Raw genomic sequence first — 12500 nt, forward strand, 5'->3', positions numbered from 1 at the left:
CATTGGATTCCCAAACTGTCGGTCAATTTAGGAGATGTTTTTTTGGAGCGGTGAAAGCGCTCCCAATAGACAGGTATGTCCGTGGGTATGTGGGTGGGTGGCTGGGTGGCTGGGTGGCTGGCCGTGTCCGTAGCCTGGCAATACCTTGAGTGGCCACACACAACACACTAGTTAAAGGAGGGGCGCTGTTTTGTGCAGGCCAGGCACACTCCACGCACTCACACACACGCGCACGCAACACACACACACACACACACACACACACACACACACACACACACACACACACACACACACACACACACTGCTCAGATTCACCGCTCCACTTCGAACCAAGGTTTGATTTTGTTCTATCGTTGATTAGAATCTCCACATTCATTCATGGCCGAAAACCTCCACTTGAGCTGGATTTGGGTAAAGTGTTGATAATATAAGGACACATTCAATTATCTGACACACCATACCAACTTTGATGAGGCAGTGTTGTGTTGTTCTAAAAACACGTTTTTCTTTAATTTCCTGAAAAGCTCTTATTTTGGGCACAGCTGTTTTTTGCAGAGATATACATTTATACAGTCTATCAACAGTGAATAATATATGAATGAATATACAATACATCTATCGTTACTGAGTATATGAATGGATAGACTGTCAACTGTGAATATGAGAATGAATGGGCATGCATAGACACGCATACACGTCCCCACGAACACTCACACCAAATCATTACCCAGGGGATGAGAATCAGCAGTCTTCTCTGGGACAGGGGGCCAGCAGACAGCAGCATCAACAACAACAAACAAACAAACAAAAACAAGAATGAGAAGTAAGGATGATGAGGTGGTGTAGGGCACCAAGTGAGAAGTAAAACATTTGAGTACTGTTTCCACCACTGTTACACAGCCATGGTCATACCTCCCCCGAGTCCCCCCTCCACCAATCCTTCCTGAAAAACATCTACAAAAATATTGAATTCGTCTGCACTGATCAAATTAAAATAGGAACTGTATTGCTATTCTGCTATCGTATTTTTCTAAATTTAAAACACCTCTTGTCGGTTGTAGTTTTAACCGTGTAATCTTGAACCTTGTGATGTTTAATTTCCTGTATTTGGCTTTTAGATGTCGTTTTTCTTGTGGACAGGTGTTGAAAATTTGCACTTTTGCTAGAACACTTAACTAAGCAATGCATGTGGTCTGTCCACGTCTAATACAATATTAGGAATGAGGAATGTCTGTAAGGCTACTTTGTGACAGATAAAGTTATCTTGAATGTTACCAAACAAATTAGTGCAGCATGTACGGTAATTCTAATGGCGAATTATGTCATTCACGTAATTCACATCACATTCACATGATTCAGATGAGGCCTGTAATGTTTCTTTGCATTGACATGTATACGTACTGGTAGGTGCACCCTGCTTCTGGAGAACTGCTGATCCAACCGACTTCACACTCGACTCTGCTCTCCCTTGGGGCGTCAGCAATACAATACAATACACACAGCAAATGTGAAGCCAGGCGATTGGATGGTTCTCGTGAAGAACAGTCATACTCACATACTCATACTCACAGAGATTTGTGGAATTTCTAGATGGAAATGGATGTTTGTTGTTTTCTATACTAAAATTCAACTGAACACGGATATATTTGTAAAGCCATAAATCAAAAACCAAACGACACCACCTGTCCTAAAGGCTAGTCCACACCAATGCAACTCCTTGCAACTTGCAACTTGTAACCATTATCCCCACAGGCAGTTGCCAGGAGTTGCATCGGCGTGGACTGGCCTTAAAGGACAACCTTTTGTTTTTTACAACAACATATTTTAGATTGTAAGTAGTGAAAAGAAAAGATGAGTGTTAAAATGTTTTCATTTACTGCTTTCTATCGTTTTAGCCATTTTGATTTCGGTGGCTAAATATGTCTTTTTAGACACAATAAGCTGACAATGTCTTTGTTACTATTTACACCAGCCCCCATAAGTCACATCTGCCCATGAAAGATTGTGGTGCATCTTGGGAATGGGCTTATTGTGTCTAAAAATACATATTTAGCCACTTGCATGCATGCCGCCAACCTGAGGGCATGCATGCAAATAAAAATCGTTAAAATCACTAAACAATAGAACACTCATCTTTTCTTTTCTCTAATGACTATCTATGAACCCTTCTTGTAAAAAAAAGAAGTTGTCCTTTAAAACTTTTTGTTGCAAGGAGTTGCGACTAGTTGCATTGGTGCAGTCTGGCCTTAAGAAAGGGAAGAAAATATAGCAGACTGTGCAATATCCAAATGCAAACTATGAAATGTCGGTGTTGGTAACGTGGCAGTAATATTAATTTATTTTTTATGAGTTAATTCCAATAAGCATCCCGCAAAGCTTGGCCAATGTGATCCTGGGCGTACAACAAACTTTGAGCACTTTGTGCCAAGATGTAGGCGGATGTAGACCAGATGTAGGCCAGACTTCAGAGCCCGGACAAAGCCAGGTGTTGGAGCTTAGCTCCTTCCAGGATCATCGCTCAACACATTCTAGACTATACTATAGTATCAGTAGTATTGTTAATCAACACATGATGCAATCTTCCATGTAGTAGACTGTTTTGGATGGGGATTCTCTGTTAGGGGGTCTGAGCAAGGCCCTCTATGTCAGGGCTTTCCCCAATGCATATTATGATGACCATGGATGTGTTGTTCTCAGTAATCCTATTTACAAACAGCGCCTTGGAATTCATAGGGAGGGGGAAGCTGTGTGTGTGTGTGTGTGTGTGTGTGTGTGTGTGTGTGCGCGCGCATGCGCTTGTGCGTTTGTCACTTAGACAGTCATAGCAAATCTTCCTGACTGTTGTCTGGCGCTCCATTAACATGACTCACACAGCAGTGACCTCATCTCACAATAGCTGTGTGTGTGTGTGTGCGTGCGTGCGTGCGTGCGTGAGTGCGTGCGTGCGTGCGTGCGTGCGTGCGTGCGTGCGTGCGTGAGTGCGTGCGTGCGTGCGTGTGTGTAAAATTAAGTAGTGAAAGGGATTTCGGGAAGGCAAACGGGAAGATAAGAAAAACAGGGATAGGAGCACAGATTCGGGGTATAGAATGAACAAGTGGTGAATTCATATCCATCCAGTGTACAGACAGTAATTACACATACGCTACCATCAATATGGGAACATGGTGAATGTATATAGAATGACTAAACAACGACTATGTCAGTGTTACTACTCCAGAGACTCTTTCGGTATTGAGACATATTTTAACACCAACAACTCTAAAGCCTGTTGTCACTGTTAACTGGTATTAAATTAGCACAACAGCTGTAACATTTATATGAAGGCTAGGTTACTCTCAAGGAGATAAAGGGAAAGTCAAGGCGTTAAATGGAAAGAGTTTGATGAAGGTGAAAAAGCAGGAGAAAATAGGGACAAAGTTCCTATTTACCAGGGCCGTGTGTGCATGTTTGTGTGTGCGTGCGCGTGCGCGCGCGCGTGTGTTGCAGCCCTTTGTGTTGTGTGTGCACAGTAATTGACTTTATTCTACTGTATGTTCATTCTCGGCCTTCTATGTGTGTGGTATAATTGGAGAGTATATGGGCAAGTCTGTGCTGCACATGCATGTCATTTTTCATGGCTGCATTGCACATTCTGCATGATGGCTTGTTTGTATGAGCGTAAGAGGAGGGCCCCCTTATGTAAGAAGGTGAGATGGAAATGTGGTCACGCCAAAGACGCATAGTGGTAAGCAAAGCCTGCCTCTCGGGCCCGGCATACACATTTCACACATGTTAACACGTGTAGTACCATACAGGACTCAGTCACACGCGCTACAGCACACCCACACAAACAAAACCCATGTTTACACACTTGCTAGTGTCAGCTGGGTAAGGTAGCTTTTACGATAGTTCAAGGTCTTGGAATCCCGGAAAAGGTCGGAGCTGCGATAAGATGAGATGAGACGTCATTGATCCTCGAGGATCAATGACGGCTGACACTGAGATGAGTGGTTTATCTCTGTAGCCAACTGATATGCTCTAGGACTCGAGGTACAACCTGCGTGCGTGCGTGCGTGTGTGCGTGCGTGCGTGCGTGCGTGCGTGTGTGTGTGTGTGTGTGTGTGTGTGCGCGCTGGACCGATCTGCACCACTAGGCCAAGGGAAGTACCCTCAGCATTTATTTAAACATATGTGTTATGCTTGTTGAAATATTTAATAATGGTAGCTCAATAACGGCCTCAGATCGGACTGAATCATACCCAAATGTGGAGTCAAACATCTTACATAATGTCACCAAGTGGTTTCAAAGGATCCCTGGTCCAAGTATTCCCATCTAAATTGAACCACTTTAGCCCTATCGGATATTTGACAATAGCAGATCTACAAGCTCACAATTTGTCACATCACATTGCTTTGTGAGCTTTTAGATTGGCTATTAAAAAAAAAAAAAAAACGAATTGTAAATCTTTGCAAGGGTTGGGATATTTTTGAGACATTTTAACAACACGACTATTGTATGAGGGTCCCTGACTCCCCGGCACAATTGACTGGCCAGATACTGTACATAATACACTTTGGGGTCGATGACATGAAAAAAAAAGTAGAAAACCACTGGAGTAGACGACTGACGTCACAGACTGGCCACACAAGGGCCATCCAGTGACCTCCACCCAGTGACGCCAGAGGATTTAACAGTGTAGTAAACAGAAAAGATGAGTCATAATACCTGTGCAGCAGTTTTTAGTCTGCTCTCTTATTCACATTCTGCATGCCTCTATCCAGGGGCGTCACAGGGGACTGAGTTACTAGGGCCCAATGTGGAGGGGCCTGGAATTATTGTTGCGACCGTCAGGGAGCAGTTTACTATGAAAACCTCCACCGGCCGTCCGTCCGTCCGTCCGTCCGTCCGTCCGTCCGTCACACCTTTGTGACCATCAACAAACGTCACACCTTTGTTGATGTTTAAATCGAAGAGTCTTGGTCAAATACTTCTGTTGGTTTCTGCACTGATCATTTATACAATTCAGCTGTGTTTGCTCGTGTCATCATGATGAGGTCATAAATCAGCCATGCCCAAATATAGATTTTACGGGTTTACATGCTTACTCAGTTATTCGTTATGTGAAAGTCCTATGACGTCTATGATATCTGACATCATCATACATACATTCCCTTTTATGCCCATAAATGGAGATCCCCTCTGTAGAACCAGCCACTGACATCACTGTAATGTCAGGGGAACCAAATCCCTTTTATGCCCATATATGGAGATCCCTGTGATGCCAGGGGAACCAAATCCCTTTTATGCCCATATATGGAGATATGGAGATCCCCGTGTTGCCAGGGTAACCAAATCCATTTTATGCCCATATATGGAGATCCCTGTGATGCCAGGGGAACCAAATCCCTTTTACGCCCATATATGGAGATCCCTTATGTCATCAATATTAAGCCCATATCTGTGAATATCTTTGGGTACCAGATGTCTCCATATATGGTTAAATGGTCCGATATACATCACTGGCCAGAAGACCAAGAAATGGTGCAACCTCGCCCTTTGCTTTTCTCCCTATAGGCATCTTACTGGTAGGTAGTTTAATGAGGAATGCAGTATGGTGGTAGGTAGGTAGTTATGGCCTTTGATGTAAGATTTTCACTTTCTAGGATAACTATATTTGCTATTCCCAGATGATGCCCTTTTAGGGTACCCCTCATGCCCATATATGGAGATCCCCAGGCTTTACTAATTAACATAAGTTTTATGCCCATATATGGAGATCATTGTCCCAATGTCATCAGATATATGGGCATAAATGGACACAGGCAAACTAGATGGGCTGTATGGATATCCAGATGTGTGATGTAAGTGTTTTATTCCAAATGTGGCACCCCACAGACATATTTCCAGAAACAAAATCCCTTTCATGCCCATATATGGAGATTTCTGATGTCATCAATCCCAGGCCCTGTAAAAAACATGGTTGCTATGGTATGAGCAACTTATGTCTCCATATATGGAGATTCAACTTCAATGAGTAACCATGGCAAACTGTCAACTGCCCGTATGTCTTGATAATTGGTAAAACAAACTTTTGGCCTATTTGTGGAGATAAGCGACCAACGGTCGCTTATCTCCCGATTAGGGAGTCTTACTGGTATACTTTAGCTATTGAAAAATAGCAGATATACAAGCTCACAGCACGGCACAGAGTGCCGCGCTATTTTTCAATAGTTAAAGCACAAATTGTGAGTGGATCCTTGTACTCAGGGCCCAGAATTTGGTGCGACACCTCTATCTCTTTGTGTCTCTGTTTCTGTGACTTTGAACAACGGTTCTTCTGATGGTGGAATCAAGGTTTGCCTTTGAGGCCATCCGTTAAACGCACGGTCACACCCACACACGCATCTGCTGCTGTGCGTGGCGTGGCAGAGCCAAGACACCGCGTGGTTGCACAAACTTTGTGACTGCTAATTAGTTTTCAAGGACAAGCACTTCATTGTGCTGAAGCCAAGATGACTGTCAACGTGTCGTGCACTCTGCTCTGTGCTGACTCATGGAGTGTGTGCGTATGCTGTGTGTGTGTGTGTGTGTGTGTGTGTGTGTGTGTGTATGTGCGTGATTGGACTTGTTTGTGTGTGCGTAATTGTCTCCGCCAGGCCGGAAGGCACGGCCGAGACTATGTTTTGCACCCTGTCTGTCCGTCCATCCGTGTGTCCATCTGTTAGTGTGTCCTTCTGTTACTCTGGCACCGTTGGCCCGGTCGCCAGTGTCACGCGTGTACATCCCAAATCTTTTTGAGCAGGACCACGTGCACGGACAAGACATGCATGGATTTCATTTCAACCTTTATTTAATTCTCTGTAAACACACTGAGGGCTTGTAGTGGTACCCTCTTTTTCAGCGGTGCCGAGATTTCAACAGTTTTACAAAACACAACAACAATATGCAGAAGAAAATGAGAATACAGAATACATTGATGTAAAACAACCCTTAAGTTCACACCTCGACAACATTTACAAAAGCACCAGGATGTCACACCAGGCTGATTTAACAAAAGAACGAGTCTGTATGCATATCAATACACCATTGTCTGACCTGCTAGTATGTGTTAGGCGATGTGCCCGTGAGTGACGCCACTACAATCTCAATGCACACATTTTTCACATGGGCCTGTTATAGTGCCACCATGAGGCAGATTTTTGCAAAACACATTTTTTTAAAGTACTCAGCTTTTTCCCAAAAATCACTTTTAAAACTGGCACAAAAAGGTGGAAGATATATGTCATATCTACCTAAAATTGTAGGCTTATGTATGAAATATATTGACACAGACATAGGGACATTAAGTGTATGTGTAAGTGCATGCGAGTGTGAGAGCTGTGATGGACTGATCAGTCAGAATGAACTCTGACCAGAGATGCCAATCTGGTATTTCCTGTAGAATGTACTGCCCATACGCACACACACGCACATACACACATACACACATACCGGTACACACACACACACACACACACACACACACACACACACACACACACACACACACACGCACACACACACGCGCACACACACGCACACACACACGCACACACGCACACACGCGCGCGCACACACACACACACACACACACACACACACACACACACACACACACACACACACACACACACACACACACACACACACACACTAGGTGTTTATTTTCCATACATTTGCATGTCTTTGTATTCCATGTCAGACATGAGACACATGCACAACTTGACACACCCGAATAGTACTACTTTGTCGAGGAACAAGTTTGACTATTTACAGCATGAAACCTTAACCCAGCATTATTTTAGTGTCCTGTTACAGGCTGGCTGATCAACAGAAACACGTCTCCAGTCTCCACACACATACTGTATGCATGCACGCACGCGCACGCACACACACGCACACACACACGCACACAGACACAGCAACAACAGCACTTTGATCTGTCGTTCCTCTTTTATGACATAAGGTTCCCCTCCCTTTTTTCCCCCTGTGTCTTTCTGAGCCCACCCATTTTATTTATTGTCTAGTAGTATTCCCTCCTCTCTTTCCATCTCTGTTCGTCTTTTTTCTTCATCTTACATTATCCCACTCTGTATTAGTGATTTATACTGAGCTGCATACTTGAATTGCGCACCAAAATATTTGGGGTGTTATTGACGTGCAACCAAGCATAAATCAAGGATAAGGTTTCATCTCCCATTATAGTTCTCTCACAGACAATTCTTCCAGTTACCTGGCCGCTCTGCATGGGTCCTTGTGCTCTTTAATGTTTGTTTGTAATGTTGGTATTCTAGGAATGGATGGAAGCAAATTCTATGGTTGGACTCACCAAATTGCTCTGGTGGAGAGTGGCAGATACTGACCGAATTAAGAACAAAACAAAAAGAAAAACGATGCAAATCACTCCCTCTTTTCTATCCCTCTCTTTCTCCTTCTTTTCTTTATTTTCCTTTCCCTCTCTCCATCTCTTACTTGCCCACTGTCCTCTCACTCACTCTATCTCTCTCTCTCTGTCTGTGTCTTTGTCTCTCTCTGTCTCCCTCTCTGACACTGTAGAACCAGACTGGGCATCACTGACTTTGGGCGTGTTTGTTTGCCAGGCCTGCTCCCTCCTCCATCGGAGCATTCCTCACATCACCCGGGTCAAATCCATACAGGACACCTGGGAGGCCAGCGAGGTGGAGGTACAGGAGACAGTGGCAAGAGACATAGAACACATGCATTATTTCTGCACATAACATTGACTAACCAGCTTTACAGTATATTGCAGCAGACTTGCTATCAGGAGGTGATTGGTGACTTATAGGAACACGTCACTGCCCCTCCTTACACTGTCTCCCTGTCACCTGTGAGCAAACAAAAGGGAGTGACTTTTGTGATCTCACTGGGACGAACATTCAGTGAAAATATTAGATCTACAAGCTCACAGTCTGTCACAATTTACAATTTAGGCATTTGGCAGACTTACAATAAACAATGTAACAGCTTGTAGATCAGCTATTAGCTATTTGCAAAGCTAGAACCGGGGGACAACCAAATAAATAGGGGTTAAGTGGTCCAAACCTTCTCTGGATTAAAAAAGACATGAGGATGCTCAGCTGACCTATCTGTGATTCTGTCCAACTGAAACAAAACATGGCAGCTAATGAGGGCAGGAACCATGCTCCCTTTATGGCCTGGCCATTTTGTTTGATGAATCTCCTCAACAGTGGGAATTGGTGTTGTTTGCTATTGCAGTGGTTCTCAACCTTTTCAGGCCACGACCCCCAAAATAATCATATTTTAACTGGGGACCCTGCCCCACCCTGATGATCACTAAGAGTTGAGGCATTACATGTTGTACAACACGCCATGGTTCTATTTGCGAGGCATTGTGAGCATGTAGATCGGCTATTTTCATAATATTTGACAGATTTTCCAATGTTTAATTTGTCATTTTAGAGGTATTAAATTTGTCACTTTAGCAATGTGCAGATACCTATACACTTAAACTGTATGTTGGTTTGTTTACTGTTGAGTGAGAAAACAATAATTTGGGGACCCCACTGGGGGTCCCGACCCACAGGTTGAGAACCACTGTGCTATTGTACATCTTTGCTGTTAACCCATTTATACCTGTTGTAACCTATACGTTGTTATGCCTTTCAATCCGTAAACACTTCTGTGTCTCAATAGTTGTTGCTATACATATAGCAACACAATTTATTTTAGAATCGGCCTCAGGTCTAAATGTGGGTTAATTAGAATCTGAATCTGTATTCTGTCTTTATTGCAATTTTAGTTCTGATACAGTTAAGTATTCGTTTTTGTGAGAAAACGTACATTATGTCACAGAATAGCACAGCTTTGTAGTGAAACATTTGTATTCGTTTTGTAAATTATATACACTCTTCTAGAAGAAGCATTCAAAACTACAGCATATTCTTTGTGCTTTAACATTCAAATGTATTCAAACAATGCATTTTTTCCTGTCTTCCTCTCTTAGTTGGTGGCTGCCATGGGCAACAACACGGCCAAAGCCAAGTATGAACAGAAGGTCCCTCCATTCTACTACAGACCCACACACTGCGACTGCAAGTAAGTCTACACACCGGTAGTTCACTATGTTAAATACTTGTAATTAATTGTCCATATTATTATGGAGTATAACATTGCAGAGCTTTTTTGTAGCACCCTGGCATGTAGCAGGACAGCCCTGCCAACCCATCTTAAAGTTTATCTGTCTACCACTGCAAATTGATTCATACAGCGGTGTTAAAGAGTGGAAATCACCTCAGCCTCATGTGAATGATACCAATTTACAATATAGGCTTATCCAGAGCAACGTCACTCTAAACTAAAGACAAAGATCTGAGGATATACCGGTATGGCATGAATTCAAGTCTCTAGTCAGTCGACAACAAGGTACAGTAAGTGATCAAGTAAATAGAGTGCCAAGAAAACAAGTATGTGCAACAAAGTACCTCCACGGCACCTCCAGCTTATGTACCTGTATAGCAGCTAGCAGGTAGATATCAAATCTATTTAAATCACATACCTAGCATCTGTGGACAAGCAAACAGCATATATCTACATTTTTTAAATTATATTTATAGTATATACTTTGGAGACAGACAGGAAACAGGAGAGAGAGACAGGGAGTGACACGCAGCAAAGATCGCCGGGATCTATACACTATTTCTTACTGTAGGAAAAGAAAATGGGATTTTCTTCCCGACCCACTGTTTGGGAAACACTGACCGATATAATAACATGCAGTAACTAGCATGTATCTACATACTGTATAGGCACAAATACAGATACAAAGAAACGAGTGTTAGGCGGTGTGAGGTAGAGTCTGAAGCTGTGAGTTTTCAGACTACGTCCTGACCGAGAGGAAGAGGTCATCCCACAGCTTGGAGCGCCGGCCAAGGTGTTCAGGGAACGGACGAACAGACTTGCTGTGCGCAGGAAGGGGTGTAGGACTATATCATACTCTCTGTACCCTGCAGGTTTAATGGTTTTAAGGTGGGTGGTGGTGACCCAGATGAAGTTAGCCACACCCACAGTATTGCTGTATGCATGGTAAAAAGTGGGGGGATGATTTTATGATGTCATTAAAACGGTTGTATTTCAATTTAGTTTTTTCAGCTTTCAGGAAGAAACCAAAAATACACAGGGAAGTCATATTTGCATATCGTCATTGTCGGGTGGAAACCCTGTATGTCCAAAACCGTTCGTTTTGTGTTTATCATTTGAAAAATGATTTAAAATAGTGAAAAATAGCCGATCTACATGCGAGGCGTTGTGTGCTCGTAGATCTGCTATTTTCACTAGTTTTGTTTCACAGTCTTGTATGATGAAGCAGGGCTTTACTTTACGAAAGAACGTAACAAATTTGAAACTTGGAGATGCGAGGTTTCTGCCCGACACACCTGGGGGTCTATTAGAACTCCATAGGCACATACAAAACAGAAAAAGTACAAAACTATGGCACCACCTCTTTATTTTAATGTTGGCTGCTCCACTCCTACGCACCTGCCCAGTGAAAGCAGGTGTGCAACAAGAGATTATCGACTATCTCTGTACACTTAATATGATGCAATACCCCAAAAACTGCTGATCATACACGCACATGACAACTCTCCCAGATTTAGTGGCTTGTTTCCCACTCAGGCCACCTAATAGCGGGCTAAAAATGGCTCTACTCATGGTGTTGTTGTAAGGCACTTTGAAAGCAAGCAACCACTACATGACTTGGCAAATGGATAATGTGGCGGAGTGACCTCACTGCTCCTGCCAGAACAGTAGAGTCGAGTCACCCTTTATCTTCCGTAAAATGAAAACCCAATCTCTTGTCCGTCCTCATTTCACCCTCTCCTACCCTGCGTTTCACCCTGTTCTTCCTTCCGTTCTGTCAGCTCTCAGTCTCCTATTTTCATACTGGCACCTTGTCCTTGTCCCCTGTATTAGGTGATGTTCTAGGTCAGTAGTTTCCAAGCTTTTTAGCTCAAGACCCAGAAGAGAAATTAGACGTTTGCCCGGTACCCAAACTAGTGAAAACGGCAGATCTACAGTACAAGCTCAAAACGCGTAGCTTCGCGCTGTGTTATTGTAGATCGGCTATTTTCACTACTTCTTAAACATTTGTTGTCTAATTTATGCAGTATCTTGGATTTTTATTTTATTTATTAATGAAATTACTCATTGCATTTCTTTATTATTCATGAAAATCGTAACTTTTTGGGGAATGTTTTTTGAAATAATAATATAGAAAAAAAAAAAAAAAATGGGTTCCGAGTCCGACACAGTGTTTGGGAACCAGTGTTGTAGGTCATCATCTGAGCGTCATTGCAGCATGTAAAACATGCAGTTGTTAGTTAGCAGGAGTGGTAACTCCTGCTGATACCCCCTTGGTTTGACAGCCGAGGACGTATACGGGTTTCTTACAGCTCTTATATAAGAAGTGCTTTATACAAATTGATATAAATAGAAACAG

The 12500-nt window shown here is 42.9% G+C and overlaps 1 protein-coding gene across 1 annotated transcript in view; it reads left to right on the forward strand.

The window, feature by feature from the left end:
- The window catches only part of LOC308302780 (arf-GAP with dual PH domain-containing protein 1-like), a gene marked incomplete at both ends in the record, with an annotated part of 30701 nt that overhangs the window by 6553 nt on the left and 11648 nt on the right, over positions 1-12500 (forward strand). Inside the window, 2 exons of the mRNA XM_080747069.1 lie at positions 8579-8706; positions 10008-10099. Coding sequence (XP_080603195.1) covers positions 8579-8706; positions 10008-10099 — 220 coding nt within the window. The remainder of the gene's footprint in view (positions 1-8578; positions 8707-10007; positions 10100-12500) is intronic.

Source organism: Nannobrachium achirus, assembly GCF_963921795.1.
Source record: "Nannobrachium achirus genome assembly, chromosome: 18".
NCBI classification, from domain to species: domain Eukaryota; kingdom Metazoa; phylum Chordata; class Actinopteri; order Myctophiformes; family Myctophidae; genus Nannobrachium; species Nannobrachium achirus.